At 40.9% G+C, this 19495-nt stretch overlaps 1 protein-coding gene across 1 annotated transcript in view; it reads left to right on the top strand.

Annotated features, from left to right (window-relative positions):
- Positions 1-9333, top strand: part of CDYL2 (chromodomain protein, Y-like 2) — a 30344-nt gene extending 21011 nt beyond the window's left edge. Inside the window, 5 exon segments of the mRNA XM_010151651.1 lie at positions 1169-1341; positions 5945-6155; positions 6892-7035; positions 9189-9241; positions 9243-9333. Of these exon segments, the coding sequence (XP_010149953.1) occupies positions 1169-1341; positions 5945-6155; positions 6892-7035; positions 9189-9241; positions 9243-9333 (672 nt within the window).
- Positions 9334-19495: the final 10162 nt, after the last annotated feature.

The raw sequence follows: 19495 nt of genomic DNA, 5'->3' as shown, positions 1-19495 counted from the left end.
TCCAGCCTGGCCTTGAAGATAGTGTAATCAGAATGGTGTAAACAAAACTTCTGTGCTGTGTTCAGGGACATTTCTTAAATAAGGCACTTCAGAGATCTAAAGAATTTTTGGAAACAGAAAGTACTGAACAAAAATACTCACAAGCTAAAAATCTGGGGTTCCTTGGAAACCATATTTAATCCCCCAACCACAGTTTGGTATCGTCTACCTGAATTTGCACTAACAGAAAGCTTTCAGTCCAAAACAGCCCGTCTGTAGGAAATCCTTTGCCCCACGAGCATGTTGAAGCATCGCAGGTGTCACACGAGATGGAACCATGGCCCCTGAAGGGACGAGGGGAAGCCGCAGTGGGTGAAAGCATTTACAGCTCACAAACTGCGTTGAGTTGAGACCACACAAGGTGTCACCCAGCAGAAGTTTATGAAATAACATTTTCTTTTAAAAATCATTAGAAAAACAATTCTGCTGGGGTGAAGGGCCGTTTTCCTGCACTGCCCGCTCAGTTCTATACAGAGTGTAATTAGGTTTGATTTATGGTGCAATTAATAGCTTGATCCAGTTGTAAATCAGAGTCAAAATGTTCCTCTTTCAAGTGGCTTTTTTCCTCTGAATTTTGTAGACTAACAGAATCCACTGATCACAAAAAAATGAATAATACATTTTTCATGTTGATGTTATGATATCCTCTTGTCCTGCTTTGCTCTGCTTGAAGTCATATAAACTAAAGTAGTTGAAGAACTGAAAATTGGGGTTTATAGATTGTGCTTACAACCTGCTGAGGTTAACAGGCTATTGTTGTGATAAGCATGTTACTGAGGATACAGTGATGTACACTGAATGTACACGAGGAAAATTTTAAAATTGTATTTGAAATTATTAAATTGCAATTCCAATAGCATAAGGTACCTAGAATTTCCCACAGAATAAGCAAAGAACAGCCTAAAAAATCTTTGAATTAGTAAGCATCTACAAAGCACTCCCAAATACAAAATATTTTGTAAACTCTCAGTGTTATCATTCTATTCAAACAATATAAATTTATATAATTGATATAAGTATTAGTAGTGCCCAAAATTTAAGTCTCTCAGAGTCAATAAGGTTTGTAAAACTAGGGAAATGATATTGCAACGGCATGCATGTCGAATTGTTTACTTTTCTTTATCCACAGATCATGAAGGAAGTTCGGAGAGCATTGTGCAATGCATCAGCTGATGACAGTAAACTCTTACTTCTCAGCGCAGTGGGAAGTGTATTCTGTAGTGGCCTAGATTACTCATATTTAATTGGCAGGTTATCCAATGACAGAAGAAAGGAAAGCACTAGGATTGCAGAAGCTATAAGGTGACCCAAGCTTACCTATGATCTCTAAATTATGAAATGCAGTGTGTGATTATAAAGATATTTATCAGGTCCAAAAATGTTGTATATTTAAGTGTTGATTGCATTCTAATTATAGTCCTACAAATTTGTTCAGTAAGAAGAACCTTGGAGCTTTCTTTATTAGACAAGAAAGCACATTTATTCCAGTGCTGATATCCATAGGGATTTACTGTATTCCACTTCTCTGTATTTAATATTTCAAATCATTCCTCCAAATTCAGATACAGCATTGTTGTCGGTTTTCCAAATTAGCTGTTGTTTCATTTTCTAAAGTGGTTCTGGAAAGGCAGGCATTTTACTTGGTTTAATGTTCATCATGAATTCCAGTACCAATGGGGATCCATGGCTTACTCATATTCTGTTGAAGTAGCGGTCTGCCACTTTGTTTCAGAACCTTATTAGAAGGTTCTCCACTCTTTCTTCAACATAAATGACTTTATATATATGTAAATGTAGTTTTATTTTCCTAACAAAAATGTGACTTTCCTTACCTATATATCACATCACCTTAATAGAACTCCAGGGTTTATGACGTGCAGCCTACAAATCAATCTGCACAATACAGCCCCAAATATTCCCATTATCCACAAGGTATACTTCAGACCTATTTGGCAGGTCTTCCAATATAAATTGGCATTACTCCACTGAGGCCAATGGTATTTCACCAGTCTATACCAGGAGGTTTGGTCCCTTTTTTTCCTCCTCCGCCACCCCCCCACCAATTCCTACAAAGAACTATTCTTCTGAGAGCTTTAAAACTTTATGCAACAATTCAGTGAAGGAATATTAACCAGTTTTTTATACACCAGATCTGTATTTTGGTTATAATAACATAAGATCAGGTTTAGTTGTTCCATGACGTGTTAACCACCGATTTTCTTGGTTACAACTACTGCAGATCATTTTAGAGTCTCAACCTAATACCTTGAAATTCTCAAAGTAGTATTTATTTTGAAAAAATTTAAGATGTACTTCTTAAACATAATAAATTATGACCTGTTTGTAAGACACATTTATGCTTGAATATCATGTAGTGATATTTAAAAAAAGAAAAACCCTTTCAAGGACACATCCTAATTAATTCATTTTTTGTTTAATGTGAGGGATTTTTAGCAATGTGGAACCAAAAAAACATGAGGGAAGAAAATCACTATTCTCGTTTGAAAACACATGAACACTCACACTCCATGAGAAAATACAGATTTAATACTATCCATGTAAATACGGTGTAGATAGGTATAGTTATATACGTACACATTTTGCTACACGCATTTAATATACAGGTATACTTATCAATTCAACATCTAAGTGAGTGGAAGCCAGACTGTGACACTCAGTTTTTCCATCCTTGGACTCCCAGAACACTCTGGCAATACTGGTACAGTGTACTGCTCCCTGTCAAGAATGCCGGCTTCAGGCCCACTGGAGATAGATTTTTATTGTACTTCTGGAAACAATACACTACGTTTTCCATTTAGCACTCTCTGTGCTTTCTGCGAACAAAGGCCTCAACTCATGGAAAATACACTGTAATAAGGATAGAAAAAAATGTACGCTTTGCTTTTTCAGTGGTTAGGGTGTCCTAAAACACATCAACGGATCTCTGCCTCCACCGCTTTACATCAAGACTTGTACCAAAATGAAACTGAGATCCTAATTACCATGTACTTCCACTTCCTAAACTATGGATCTGAGAGACTGATCAGAAGTTAAAGCTGAAGTTTCAGGCCCATCGAGTCTCACCTCACACGAGATGAGATTTATTCATCTGGCCCCTGTCCTCACCCACTGCCTCGGGGCTTGCAGCTGAGCTGTAGCTTCTCTCCAGGTACTGACCATAGATCCATCAGCCTGAGCTGCCATCGTCCAGACCTGTGTCTGGCATTGCTCTCCTGGAGCAGGGAAAAGGCAGATGGACAGACTGCACTGCAGTATGTGGCCTACAGAGCCCTGCAATCATAAGACTCACTGGAAGGCATTTCCAGCATCAGTCTCCCTTGTCACATCATCAGTCAGGCATCGTTATGTGACCTGATGCATAAAATTCTGGGCATGCTCAGAAGAAAACGAAGGACGACTTCACTTGCACAACTTCTTTACAGCCTTTGACGTACTTATGAGCCCTGACCTGCAAGACCTCAGCACTGATGCAGAAGTATCTGAGCATCCCAAAGTGTATTCGATGGACAACTTCCCAGATACCCTCATGTGACACTCTTGCCTGTCTTTGGGCTTCTGGCCCTATGTGCAACAACGGTGACAATTTTAAGTCCTTTTTTCAAAGACTGCCTGCAATTGAAACAAGGATCTTCTGGCCCAGAAACTACCTGTGTGAAGTTATGGTTTGGAGACATGGGAATCTGTCAGTTCTGGGTACAAAGATGACTCCCTGAAACAAGTAACACACCAAACTGGGAACACAGTGAAGTAGAGTGCTGGGCACTGCAGCTTCTGTAGACCAGATGCTGGCATTTGTTCCCCTGGCAAGTTCCCAATATTTTAGCCTTTCACTCCATCCTATAGGTGGCATGTTCCATCCCCCTCCACTGTACGATCCTCTGTGCTTCCCACCGTTCTCTCATGACAGAGGCTGGCAGTGTCTGCTCAATGTTCTGTTCCAGTCTCTCCCCTTCTCCAAGTCCTCCCTTCCTTGCTCACTCACATTTCCTTCGACCCTTGCCCTCCATTCATGTATTCAGCTTTGTTCTCCCTCCCCATCGTCTAACCGTTTCCACATCCCCAACTGCTTTTCCATATTCACTTTCAGTCGCATTTCTCACCACATGCTTCCTGCTTTTCTCCACAACACTTTTCTTCTGCCACCTCCACATGGTCCTCAGATCTGCTGCTGCCATTTATCCCTAGTTTGTTCTTTTTACCTATCATTTGTCATATCCCTGTTCCTATCTTCGTCCTGCTTGGAAGGCTAACTACGAAGGTTCTCAGCATCTTGGAGTTATTCAGAGGCAGTGATGCACAGTCATTACTCAGCCATCAACAACCAAAGAAGTAATGAGATGAGGGAACAGCATTGCAAACAAAAATGAACCACAACTCTCCTTAACCCTGCTGTCCTCTAGAAAGAAATGGTCTTGGGCAGACAGCTACGATGATCCTTATTTCACTCTCTTTGTCTTACCTAGCTACGATGATCCTTATTTCACTCTTTGTCTTACCCTGATCTGCTGTTTCCTTGCTCACTCTGTGACCAGAGCTGCATCAATTCCCACCAGTCTCTATTTTCCCAAAAATCAACTCCTGACTAGAGAGCGGGAAAACCAGGACTCATTCATCGAACATTCAGTGCTGGGTCACCTCAGAGTCTTCATTTTCATTTAAAAGGCAGCCAGTGCCCTTGCACTTCAGTCCAGTAAAATATTTCACTACGTTTTCCATTTTCTGGCAGATCAGCACTCGCTCCTGCCAGGCACACCTCCTGTTCTCAGAACACAAGTCGAGGTCTTCTTGAGAGCTGCAACTCATCAAGGGGCGTATTTGACAAAATGTTCTTTCCTAAAGTCTGTCAGAGGATGCACTGTGGATCTAATAAATACCCAGTGCAGGAAGAGAATCTCCTCTTTTGTTTTGAATCTGGTTTATACATGGCTCTTTTCTAAAGTAATTGAGCATCTCGTTTTCCTCCATATACCTGCTGTGCACTGAGCTGCTGGAGCCCATAATTTGCCCACAATTACACTCATACTTTTTCCTAATTGGTGTATAGGCTGTTCCATTCAACAGATGTCTTTCCCCAGTTGCTAGTAGGTAACTTACTTAAAATATCTCCTCATTGCACAGAATTTAGGGTGTTCTAGTTCATTCATCCAGATGTGTCCGATCACATTCACTTCCCCATTATTTCCCATCACTTCACGTTTACAGTAGGCAGGGAAGGGCATCTACTTTGTTATGTCTGCCGAAGACATCTGCAGTGAAGACCCAACAGATCACTCGCCAATTCTTGCCCTGTTGAAACATTTCTCTCTCTGACTCCCCTTTGTGGGTCTGGTTCTTTCCGCTGGTGTGCCATAAACGCTCACTGTCTCCCAATCCACTGATGGGTCTTGCAGTAACCTTTGACACAGGATCCTAAGAGGACTTTTTGAAGGTAAAAAAGTACTCAGCAAGCCACCTGTGAGTTTCCTGTCTTTGGCGCTATAATATGTTCATCAGTTAGCCAAACCAGATTGTCAGAACCCACACTAGCCATTGTGGAACAAACTGAGAGTGCTGTGTGTACAAACTCATGAGTTACTGGTCCAAAAGTAAAACTAAACCTTACCAAACCATTCTGCAAAAAGTATCAGTCAGTTCACATGCAACATACCCAGAACTATTGTAACATCCCAGGTACTCAGAAAGCTTAGATGGCTACAAATGAGCAACATTTCCCATGTGCAAACTAGAAAGTATCTTGCAATTCTGACCTCACAGAACTGGGCCATGGCAGTGATTGTGTTCATCTGTGGTTCTGATTTGTTTTCAGATTAAGTGCTTAAAGCTTGGGTATTTATCTAAGTGGTACTTCTGTATTCAAGGTCTTCCTTTTATTTTTTCATTTTAGGGATTTTGTAAAAGCTTTTATTCAATTTAAGAAGCCAATTGTGGTTGCTATCAACGGCCCTGCTCTTGGGTTAGGAGCTTCTATTTTACCACTCTGTGATATCGTTTGGGCAAGTGAGAAGGCATGGTTTCAGACACCATATGCAACAATCCGACTCACTCCAGCTGGCTGCTCATCATACACATTCCCTCAAATTCTGGGTGTTGCACTGGTAAGGTCTTCTACCTCAAATTGCTGAAGAACCTTTCATAAATTCATGCTTTTCTTTCTCTCTTTATAAAGTAAACCAGAAACCAACTGTTTCTCTTAATTGTCATGAATGGAAATGAAATCCATGGGAAGTTCATCTGATCCCTTCCAATTTCTTATCACAAATGACCTCAGAATTCCATAGATTACACATGCTGTACACAAAAAAAGACTGAGCACGGGTTGAAGAAGCAAAGATTGTCAAGATCATGGTAGAAAAGGGAAGAAATGCATTAGCAGAGTAATGTTGCAGAGTCCTTGTCTGTATCGTGTTAGGATTGTGCAGTAACAGAGCAGGATACTGCTCTCTGCTCTCTAAAGACAACCTACAGTAATCCCAGTAAGGGTGCATAGTTTTTACCAGTATAACGGAGCAGAATTTGCCCCACAAAGGACTTCATACTAGGTTCCGTGACTCTTGGCACACTCTGACTGTATCGCTGACAGTTACTCTTGTAAACTCAGCGATACAGATTCATCATGCATGCCAGCACATTTCTCTTAAATGAAACCCATGCTGTGCTCTGGCCACCTGCACAATCCTTAAATAGCCACCAAAACTCTTTTTGAAGTGTTTTGCAGCATGGAAAGATACAGGAGACCATTTGTACATTAATCTTGAAACCATCAGGCAAGTATGGAAAAATTTTTTAGGAGAATTATAACCCAAGATCACAAGTAATCTTCTGGTTTCACAGGCAAATGAAATGTTGTTCTGTGGGAGAAAGCTGACAGCGCAGGAGGCCTGCAGCAGAGGACTAGTGTCACAAGTATTTTGGCCAACAACATTTAGCCAAGAAGTGATGCTACGAGTGAAGGAAATGGCATCCTGCAGTGCAGTGGTAAGGAATCCAACTCCTCTGTGATTAAATTACATTTTGCAGAGGCAAGGCGTGCTCTCAGGGCTCATTACATCAGAAAGGTGGGTCCTCAGTTTCCACAACCATACCTGTGGAAGAGGGCTAACAACAGAAAATCTGGATAGGTATCAGTGCAGTTTCCCGTTTTTCAGGGGCAGGGGTGGTTGTTTCCTTGCCCTAGATTTTGAAAGTATACAACTGCACTGGGAAATCTCTGTAGGACCAGGAAGAAAATGTTTGCCTTTCACATTGTCCTGGCCTATTACGTTTCAGCTGAGTCTGCCTTCTTTTCTGCACCTGCATAGTCCCTGATTCTGCAGAATGTTCTACGTAGGGCACCAGAAGAGTAGCGTAGTGCCAGCTAACCTCTGCTGTGAAGGAGAAGTGAGATCCAGACACACAGGGATTTGAACACAGTCTGGTCATAGGGTATTATAACTGCTTTTGTGTACATAAAAGTTGAAATAAAATCCTTTCCTGTTTTCACTTCCGAAGGTTTTTTCCCTTCAGGCAGGTATACTTCTATGCTGAGCACATCCTTGTTTAAAAAAAATGCAGTGAAGAAAGTGATACTGGCTGCAGTAGAACTGCACTAACTGAAGTGCAGATTGCTGCAGGTTCTTGCTATAGCTCCTATGCCTGAAACTGCCCTGCCATCTCATGTACAGGATCTGCTGGAAAAGAGAAGGCAGAGACACAGGAGATTTTTAATTAAATGAAGTGTAGATTAGATCTCACAAAATATGTTCAGAATGAAACTCTATGGAAATGTGGCATAAGTTTATTTGATCATGCTGATATAATGTGTCTTGTATCAGTTGGGAAGACCTCTGGGCCCTGCTGGGAGTTCTTCCTTCCATCACTGTTATTGGCTGCCATCGGAATTTTCTCTTGAGACCTGTTAGGAAGATTGGTGCTAACTTGTGGACAAAGATGAGAGTTAAAACCATCAAAGACTATATTTACTCTCTGCGATCCTAAATGCAAATCAGGCTGAAGTCACAAAACCAGTGAATATGATGAGCTCATCCAAGTTCACTGTGGATACTTGTTCACAGACAGACCGATAAAAAGGCACAGGCCCCGCAGTTTGCAATTAACACCGTTTACTTGAGTTAAATACTGTTTCGGATTAGCAGTGCTGTAACCTAAACCAGAGAGGAACTGGGCTTAACGTGTAGGTGTTGACAAAGCCGAGTGGAGAGTGCGCATCTCCCTGACCATAAACGCTGTATTGGTTTACGTTAAGTCTTCAGCCCCCAAAAAATCAATAACGTATTAATTATTAATGGATTTGTTTGACTAGTTGGGTTCCTTGTGAGATACACACTGATGTTACATATTTCAAAAATAATTTGAAAGAAGGCAGTATCAGTGTGTTTCAAAAATGGGTCTGGGAAGAACGAGCTGAACTATGGGAGCAACCACAGGAGCTGCTCATGCCTCTAAGACCTTGCAGCGACTACGAAGGGCTTGAGACGGGGGTGTCCACTGCAGAAACCTCAGGTGGTTTTTATGACTACTTGCATATGCTAAGCCAGTCTAACTCCAGAACATGGTCAGAGGGTGCTTGTTTTGCTTAATACCCTTCTTTTATAAAGTATTTCACTTTTCTAAAAATATAAGTAAATAAAAAGCTATTTGTAGTAAAGACCCTTTCCTATTAAGTTCTGTTTTGATAAGGAAATGATGCATGAGGGAAAATTGTTAGAGATGATGGACATTCCCAATGTGAGTTTCCAACCTCTATACCCTTAGCGACTGCCTCCAGAAAGCTGGTGGCCAGTATATCACGCCTCGCACATTGCCATTTCAAGAGGTCATATTTTCAGTAGGAGGGGGTTCAGCTCCTTCTAGTGCTTGACAGCAGACCTTCAGTAAACTAAGGTACTCCAGAATCCCTCATTCCTTTTAAAAATGTTGGCAGTAGTGCTTAAACCGCAGAAGTCCTTAGTTCTTAAAGATGCTATCAGCAAGTGGAGTTACGGCTGTAAATCAGATCTCATTTCCGTGCCCAAAGGAGCTATTTAGATTGTAAACCAGAGTCAGTGGTGTAAAAATGCTGTTCATCCCATTATCCGTAATAATTTTTTTTCAGATTCAAAATTAAATACTGAGTGATATTTTGGCTTTAGGTATTGGAAGAGTCCAAATGTCTCGTGCGGAGCTTCCTGAGATCCGGACTGGTAAGAGTGTCAGATGTTAAAACAGCTGTGGAGTTCTTCCAAAGGACTGGATTCATTATTCAGCTACTTGCAAGACAAGATTTATGAAGTCTGATGTCCTGGCCTAAGTTCCCCTCGTGAGCCGAGTCCAACATTACCTGTGTTTGAAAGCAGAGGCAATGCATCCTTGAGGAATTTGTGACAGTGTATCCTTATACGTATGGTTGTGCCGATTTCCTTGTGAGCTACACGGCTGCTCGTAGCTGGTTTGATTTTGTGTAACCGAGACGTAGGCAGGCTTGTTCAGTGCACATAATCTCTACAGAGGGCTGCATCTTTCACGTGCTCATCCAGATAAAAGTGTACATTCCATGAGCTGAGAGGCACCACCCAGGCCCGGTAAGGCACGCCATCTGCAAGGATTTATTTTGGCTGTCCTTCGTAATGTATTCTTGCCGTTGCGACACATGTGGGCTGACACAGAGGGCTCCATCTGAAAACCGGGTCAGCACAACGTTTTGTAGACCCAAGCACCATACTTTAGAAATATTTTAATTATGTTTTTTCTAAGTTCTAACAGTGTAATGGAAAAAGCTGATAATTTATATGTATAATATGTAAAGTTAGTTTTACAAAATCTACTAGGATTTTTTTCGTTGTTGAATTTATTTAACTTATTTATTTTGTGTTCATATTCAGCTCTTTATTGATCACAGATCTTATTTTCATACTTCCCTTGACTGAATTAATGGCATCACATGAGCATGCAAACACATTTTCAGCAGCAAATTGTGTAGGAAAACAAAGAATATATAGAAAACGCACAGAATGCTGCAGGCAGTAAAAGAAACAGCCACACGCATGCTCCTCTGTGTGCAAAATCGTACAAAAAAACCTATGAAATAACAGTCACTTGCCAGGGTTAAGGGAAAAAAGTGGCTTCTGAAACAGTGAGTCCCCCCTAAGTCTCTCTTCACTCTCTGCCTTCCTGAGGAGCATTGAAGGGCTTGCCAACAAGATGCTTGATTTAAGTTTACTATATGCCTGTTAGCCGGATGTCAGGAACAGGGTGAGTGGTGCCGTTATGTGGCATCGTACCGTTTTTCAGGTTTAAGCATCCCTTCTTGGTCTGAAGTCTAAAAGCAAATCCTTACGAGCCTTAGTCTGGTTGCCTGATTCCTCAGGTGTGAGATAATTTCTGCTCTGGAGGCCTTTGGGTGTGGGCCAGCAGTTTATACAAGGTGCTAGGCATTGAAAGAAGTGGGGGGAGAGGTTTTGTTTTCCTTTTCCCAGCTCTCCACATCTGGCCACCCCGCCGTCTGTTACAGGAACTTAGGGCTGTCCGTAACAGCAGCCCACAGTGAACAACAGTTCCAGTCGCCTGTGTCAGAATGTGATCCTGGTACTTCTCAGTGACACTGACCGACTTCTGAACACTGGACCTCTCACTGCTTTCCTGCTAGTCAGGCAGTTAATACGGAAATAAGACAAGCATGCTCTGTGACTTCACCTGCCATTTTATGCCCAAATTAAAACCGCTTGAAGCAGAAGCTTGGCACATTTGTTTGCGTTGTAATTTGTGCACGTGCTCTCCATCCCTGGGCTCAGTGACTTGGTTATGGTTTCAGCCTCTGCACATGAGGCTGCTGGGTTTTCTCCCTCCCGGTATTTCCACAGAGAGTTTCAACAAAGCCTTTGTAAAGTTAACGAACAGCCGATTGTAGTAAACACATGAATATAACAGTTCTTTTTCCACCAATAATTGGAAGTGCTGTTTCTATGGCCTAATTTTACTGATGCATTTTAAGGAAAGCATAAGGCAGAATTTCTCATGGAAATTCTTCAGTCGGAAGACAAAACTGGCTTCCCATTAGCCTGCTTTAAATGTTTTCCAGAAAACTTATCAAAAACATGTTTCTGAAGGTCTGAAACAGAACTCTTCCAATAACTGTTTGACGTGATAGATGCACCACTTGTTTTACACTAACCCTTGCTCATCTCCACAACCTGCCAGCAACGCCACAGAGCGCCTGCACAAAGATTGCGTGGATCGAGGCCACAGCACCCTGCCACGCCAGCGTGCGCACGCGAGTCGCCTGAGGGGCAGTCCTGTGCAAACGAGAGGGATTACTCAAATGAAAACCACTCCATGCACACGTGTTTGTGCAGTCGGGCCTCCAGCATACAACTTCAGAACCAAGAAAGCAATGGAAAGTACCATGATTCCTCAATTTCCTTTATTTCCTTTATTCCCGTCCAGAGAGCCATAACTCCTAGTCATGTGTTAATAAGATATTAGGAAGTTTATTTCAATACTATGCTTGGGTTTTGTAGATAATACAGAAAAATTGCTCAGCAATGTGAAGGTATGCTTTCCATGTGAGATTTCCAAACAGAGAAGCATCACAAGTTGTTAGACCTTTAAACTGCATCATTTCATCTGAATTTTCAGATATCTGTATCTTAGCATTTTTTATGACAAAGGAATTGTTGAAATACATTTTCTATAATTATTTTTCCATTAAAGCAAGCGTTAACCGTAGTTAACATTTTTAATTATTCATATCTATACAGTTAGAATCTAGTTTTCATGGGATCTATTTTCCCTTCAAAAAAGAGTAGTAACAATGTCAGAAGCTTCTTTTCCAGTATTGAAAGATCAGAACCAGTTTTCTCTTGCGTTTCTGTCCTTACTAGGTATTCAGATATCTAGATGTACTGTACATATTAGTCTGGGTACCTTTACTAATATTCACAGTATTTAAGATTATAAATGCAATTTGTTGTTAAGTATGTTATTTTATTCTTGTGTAAATTGTTTTGTACAATCTTTAAAAATCTACAGTTTTGCATTTGTAGATATTAAAGGTAAGCAATTTATTTTGTGTTGTCCTGCATGTATATTTTTGCTGTAGATAAGTGTTGCTTAGTTTACTATTTCAGTAAATTTCTGTTTAAATGAATAAGCTTACAAACTTTAATACAGTATATATTTTCAGAATATAAACTTTTATATTTCTGTGGTAGGTTAGGGTATGCGTTTTAGGCAATCTTTTTCACTACTATTAACTGTTCTTTTAATCTATACTAGGATGGATTTGTGCCAATAGTTTTTCATTAGAATAAAATACTCTTTTAATGTTAGGGATGAACAGACAATTTTGGTTGGGGTTTGTTTTATTTTGGGTTTTTTTATTATGATGATGATGATTATTATTTTGCCAGCCTTTACAGTTTTAAATGTAATTTATAAATGTATTGCATTTGTGAATAAGCCTTACCATTAGGTACAAGAAATCTTTAAAGCTACATAATTGCTTATGTAGTACTAAGGACTTCCCCAAATAATTGCTGTAAGAAAGTTAGCAAATCAGAGTACAGGGCCTTAAGTTTTTCTTGTGAAAAGGATAATACGGGTTGTTTCTTTTGAACAACATAGGTAGACTTGTCAGCATGGGCTTTGTTATATATAAACTGTGCATTTGTGCTCCCAACTGCAGTAGTTTAATCTCAGGCTTTGTGTGGCTGGGTCTATAAAAGTCAAATCTGGCTAAAGCCAGCACTCTTTAGGAGACACTAAAGAAGTTTACATAAGAGACTTATAGACAATCTTAATCATAGTACATTTGGGTACTCGGTATCCTAGATGTGTTATCTGTGTCTGCCCAATTAACCGTATGTTTTAAGCCATATTAAATCTCTTTACTGCTACTTTAAATACTACACTGAAAGTCATTCACTAGCTTGCTTGCTCACAGGCAGGATTTCAATTTTTAGTGAATAAAAATATTATGCCTTCCATAAAAACAAAGGACCAAAGAATTGCATTATTCTAACAAAGCATTAGTTCCTTCACCGGTGAACTAGTTTGACATTTGTACCGAAGATCAAATAGTCTCTTTCTGCTACAAACACTGCATTCTCATCCGTGTCAAGTGCAAGGGGAAAAGATGTATCCACTGACCTATTGGGAAAGGAGTGACGCTCAGCTAGGGTGGCATGTCTATTGGTAAGGCTTATTACCAAACCTCTGAGATGAAGCAAAGAACCAAAAATTCACAAATTACATCAATGTAAATTTATTTTGAGAACTTGCACAAATAATTAATTGTAGAACTTTAAAGATTAGGCCCTTAAGTTATTTTGTCGGAACGCCATGGAACAGACTAAAACAGTTTCTAATATTTGTAATGATGAGTACATATTATAATATTATAAGGGTACAGGCACCCCTATATTACAGTGTTGTAAATATTTTCTGAAACTGGTACAGTACTGAGGGACTTGTATCTTCTGATATATCAAATATTGACTGTCTAGATCAAATTGTACACAATTTATTTGTTGATGGTCCTGTAACTAGTGTATGGACACATTTCTGGGTGCCTTAGAAGTTGTATTTTTCATGTGTGTTAATATGCAGTATTTATACATTGTGAGAAGCTGCTTTGAATAAAAACGTTGAAACTTCATTTCAGTGCAGTGATTTTCAGTTTTACAGAATCAGAATGAATTTGATGAGTGGTAGCCACATACCCTTGTATTACATAGGATAAAGCTATTCATGGACTCCCGCCTTTTAAAAGAAAGCAGGCAAACAGCAGGCTCTGTGCAAGAGAAATTAAACTTTAAACTTTTGTTTTTCATATGGCAGAAAACAGGGCACTAAAAGACACTGCAGTAAGAACTCAGAAATCATTCATCATGGTCCATCTCATTCATCGTTTCATCATCAAATCCAAGAAAACCACCAAGAACTGTCCCATAAATACATTTCAAGACACCTTCTCCACCTTTATTGCTTCCACTGTTTGGTATGTGCCTGTCACCTGAAGCGTCACTGCCCAGAACCAACTGCTGCATACAGTAGTTCAGCTCCACATGAGGGAATTTGATTTTGAAATGGTTTTTGCCAGGGAGGCCAAGATTCTGCCCGGAACCCCCTTGGTGCAGGGGGATCACCCTGTGGTCCTCCTTCGTGGTTACAGGCTGCAATCCTTCCATGGGGTCTCCTGTATACAAGGGGATCATTTGGCTGCAGCATCCATGGATGCTGTATCCAGTCATGTATCCCCCGTGATTAGAAGAGTAACTTAGGTCTGCCTGGCGCAGAAAAGGGCTGACATTTTTACAGGGAGCCAGTGTTAGCAAACCAACAAGGTCTGAAAAAATGACCTACACTTGATTCAAACAGTTATGTTCTAGCAATTATATTGGTTAGCTTTAAACTGACAGACACTGTCAGTAGAAACTCTGGTCAGCTATTTAGAGCAGAGGATTGAGCAATTTAGTCTTGCTTCACCTTTGACAAATCCAATTATTTATTACGGTGACTCTTGTCAGGAATTAACTTATCGTAGCTTGCAGTGGACTGTAAGCAACGTGCACATGGTGAACAGAGTGCTACCTTTCTCATCTATCAGTTTTAGTGATACGTTCTGGTCTTAACATAGACTGCCAGCACTTGAATTTTAAGTAAATCATTTTTTAAAGAAAGCAAAAATTATTTAAAATTTTAAAATCCATCCATTCTAAGTCAAGTTTCTTTAAAGCAAGATAAATGCTAGTCCTTGTTGCTCTGAAGTAGTGCACCAAGAAACTACATGGAAGAGGAACCTGCTAGGTATATATAAAGAAGGTCTAACATTTAAGCAGACAAAAGACTGGTCTGTGAACTGCACGTAGAAAAGGAACAGGCAGGTATTAATCCCCCTTATGATACAAAAAGTGCTCAAACAGGTCAAAGCTCTACATAAACGAAGACATGCCTTTTCTCATTTTGAGTTCTGAATAACAGAACTCTGTTTCTCTTCCCCCTCACCCCTGTTCCATCCCCCTCTTGGGATTAACCCATGACAGATGAATACAGTACTGTCAGCGTGACTTCATGTCCCATTCCAAGCAAAAATGGAGTGGCGTGACCCCAAAGGAAACCTGTAACTGAAGCCTCCACAATACACGAACCACACTGAGTCAGTAATGCAGAGAGTAACTTTGAAGGTCCTAAGCTAATCTGTATGCCCTTTCCTTTATCGCTTCCTGGCACTGGTATCGCTTGAGCAAATTCAGTGGATCCAAGTCAAAGCCCACTGACATCAGTGACGATCCTCCTGACTTCAGTTGCTTCTAGATCAACCCCAGTGTCTGACAGATCCCACAGCAAACTCATCACCAGAACAGTACATGGAATATCGTGAAGCTTTCTTCTTCAAAACATAATGGGGCACTGATCAGAAAGACATCATTAGCAGGGGAGGCAGGATTTCATATCTGCAGTTCAAAATTTAACAGCAGTGTCTACGAAATTTCGAATAAAAGTCAACATTTTCCATTTTAGCACTGACCCTTGTTAGTAGAAAGACATGCTCTGCTGGATTTTAACCTTCCTCAACTCCAGTCACATTTATCAACTTGATTCTGGTTGACTGTGTAACGCCTGTGAAACTTCTTTTATACATTGGTCATAGAGAGAAATATGTTGGTGAACAGCTATAAAGAGAACACTGAAAATGGTCTTTGCAACTAAGAGTCATGTTTGAAACGGACTATTGAAGTGCCTCCTAAGATGTTAGATAAAAAGCTGCATCTAACATTACAGTCTCTATAAGAGAAATTATTTAGACACTAAGCAGCAATCTTGACCTGTTAGGATTAAGTTAATTACTATCATCTAGAAGTAAGTTATTCACAGTCATCCAGAAATGTGTTTCTGATGTGTCTGTAAATAAGTGCTACAATTTCCATTACTCCAAAAAGCTCAGCAATTTCATACTGCTGTCCTTCCAGCCTTCTGGTTAGCGATTACGTCTCCTGCCTACCAGGCTCAAGGGTATTCACTTTCTACAAGAGGTTCATTAAATGGATAAAGGCATTCACAGAAAACTCTTCCCATGCCTAATTATTCAAGATCTGCATTATCTTAGCTTCTCATTTGTTTGTTCTGTATGCAGCTGCAGCGAGCTGTTTGTCAGGGACTCAGACTCTGGCAAACCATTCCCTCCAAGTTCACTTTTTGCCCATTAGGCTCATAATGAGCAACAGCTCAACACTCCTGCCAGCTGAGCTGCCAAGGGAATCCCTGCTGTTCCAAGGGTAAAGGGCAGAGGAGCACGGCTTTGCTGATCGGCAGCAGCATGCCCACTGGTTGGAGTGCAGGGTGTGGAGTCGACAAGCGCTTGACCCTGAGCCTCCCTTTATTTCTGAAAGCAAGCCTTAATCATATCAGTGGTTCAGCCCTCTGTGGGTTTTCCTGCCATAATGACCCTTCCTCACTCTTTTGCACGGGGCTGCTCCCTGGAATGACATCGGAAGCAATGTAAGTTGCTGACTATAAAGCAACCTGCAAGCTCCTTAAGGCAGTGACCAGGCGCATCTGGCAAAAGCAACAGCCAAGGCGATCGTAATCCCCATACCAGCCCCAGCACACGCTTAATCAGACCCGAAAAACAGGACATTGTGTTCTTCATGTGTTTACATGTAACAGCAAAAAACAAATAGGCTTATTTTCCTGGATGCTACTGGTGGAAACAAATATCCCCAAAACACATTAGACCTGGTAGGATGCATCTTCCACCCATGGCTGTAACTAGTTAGAACACAAAGTCACCATCCCTCCCTAAATGATGTTTCTTAAATAAATCCATTTTTGCTAAAATCTGATGAAAGATGAAACTGAGCTGTAAAGAAGTAGGCTGTGATAGAGCTGATTTGAAAGGCTAAAACTTTTCCCAACTGTCTCACTAGGAGAGAATCCACCAGCACTCCACTTGCGATTCAAGCACTTGGTAAACACCCCAGGCCAGTACCATGGCTGTGTGCCAGCAAAGTGGTGAGTCAGCAGGCAGGGTAGGGAATCAAGTGTCAAGAATGCATTTAACCCTCACTCCAGAGAACGCTTTTCTTACCAACAGAATGAAAACACTCCATAAAAAGAAAAAAAATTACTGGAATTTTTTCTCCATTAAGACAGGCAACCATCTCAATTCTCCTCCAACTTACAGAGCTCTCAGATTTTGAATTAGGGTAAATGCTTAAGAAAACAGCAATCAGCATACTGATGAGAAAGAGGTTCATGAACAGGCATCAGCCCAGTCCTATGATCCTTACTCTGACAAAAAAACACTGATAAACCTGGCAAGGCTGAGTGCAGAAGGGTTTCATGAGAGCATCAGAATATGTAATACTAAATAAAGGAGTACATTTTTCTCATGAAAATACAGTTCAAATGATCTGTTGTATTCCCAAAGGAGTATCTGTGCATGCTACTTAACTTCACAGTGTTCTTGCTGAGTGTTTGATGAAATCATGCGACTTCCTAAACCATTTTTAAATTAATCCCTCTTAAGAAACCCCCACTGAAGCATCACATTGTGTGATCATCCTAGATACTCTATTCAGGATAGCAGTAAAAGCATTAAAAAATGGAGGAGTAAAACAATAAAAAACGATTGGAAAGAGGACCCTGTGTTCCACCTGAAAATGTGAACACTCATTTACAAGGTCGTTAAACACTGCCAAACCAGAATGGCAGCATTTTATACCTACTTTCCTACTCACTCTTCACAGATGTAAATGACCACATGGACACCCATGGAGGAGGGGAGAGGGGGGGAAGACAAGAAGCTAGTTACTACCTCTACAGTACTAGGTAAGGGTACAGACCTGCTTTGAATTTACAGCTTACGAACAGATCAGCACCCAGTTGAAGGCTGAGAAGAGCTGTCTCTGCATCACTGCTCAACCCAACAAACACCCAGACAAACAAGTCGGTTTTTGCCCAGCTGAATTCCATGGCCGGAGCCGCCTTCTACAGGAACTCAACTCCTAGCATCCATGTAATGTCCTTGTTTGTCCTGCCCTGGGTTAAGCCTGGGCTGTGAAACTACAGAGGTAAGCTAAAAATTCGTTATTTGTATGGACATCTAATGTATGACCCATGGAAATACTCTCCATGAGTTTCCCTGCACAGACCTGTGAAAGGATTTTTTGCCCATCTAACAGCCCTCATGAAGCCTAAGCCCAAAGTTTAGACAAAACTACCCCCCATGACATTAAGAGACAAGCCCTGCCAAACCCTGATGGAGTGCCTGAAAAGACTTCTACCCAACCTTCAGCCCCGTCTTGCTGCCAAAGATTAGCAACGTAGCAGGGGCTGCAGATAGACAGCCGCATCTGCACATAGAAGATAAATTTGAGCTGACTGTGAGCTCAAACTGTTGAGAAAAAACTAGGACACCTGGAAGATGGCAACCTCCCGCAGAGGACCACAGCAGCAAGGAGGAGGTTATCTCTTCAAACATCGCATTCCCCTCCACCATAATCTTACAGGCTGGAAATACAGAAATAGGTCCGAGGAATAACTGATGAGAAACTGATGTCACTCACTGTGAATGATTCTGTCGGGGCTCGCACGTGGCATACACAAACGTGAGAACAGACTCAGGTCCTGCAGAACTTCAATTTTGAGAGGAAATGTCCCATGTATGCTGCTAAATTCCTCCATCTGAAATTCATAAAGAGAGAAGAATGTAAAAGATAGTCAGCTTGCAGCATTAAGCTTGCAGTTTATGGAAGGAAATCATGACACATCTTTCCTGTATGCAGAAAGCTCTACGTAATCTTCCACCATCATCCCAGCACTAATTCCCAGAAATCCTGCAGAGCTCCAGAACTCTCTAGAGCACTATTTGATATACCAAGCACTCTTCCATCAAAAACTGCCTCAAAATAAGATCCAATTACAAACAGAAAATCGTTTGCCCGTTCTTGCACTCCCACCCCCCGACACACTTTGGTGTCCTGCGTGACCATGCCCAGGACACACTAACATGGACAGGTTGTACCAGTTGCACTGCTTGCAACACACTGCACGGATCTGGAGAGTGAGACCTAGCGGGGTGACACGGCGCTGGCACCACAGGACTAACACCACTGCTGATCTAGCAGCAGAAACATCTGAACGCTTTACAGCTCGTTGGCCTGTTGGATGAAGACTCTTCACTCAGATAAGAATGTGAATTATTGTTGAGAATTTTATTTATATAGCCTCTGCAATTTTTATGCAGAAAGCATAAGCAGAGCCTGTTTTAAATAATTTCAGATACTCAGCACTAAATAAGTGGCTCACTTTCAAGAAACAACCAAGAAAAAACATTCCACAGAATGTCATATATTCCTTCAAATGGGAGTTACATTTCACCAGGATGGATGCTTAAGTGGAAATAAGTCTCAGTATGGGGACTGTTTTCAGCAATAGCTGTTAATTAAGTAGTAAAGTA

The sequence above is a fragment of the Eurypyga helias genome, unplaced genomic scaffold (genome assembly GCF_000690775.1).
Source record: "Eurypyga helias isolate BGI_N326 unplaced genomic scaffold, ASM69077v1 scaffold45385, whole genome shotgun sequence".
Lineage (NCBI taxonomy): Eukaryota > Metazoa > Chordata > Aves > Eurypygiformes > Eurypygidae > Eurypyga > Eurypyga helias.
This window is presented reverse-complemented; position numbering and strand designations above follow the sequence as displayed.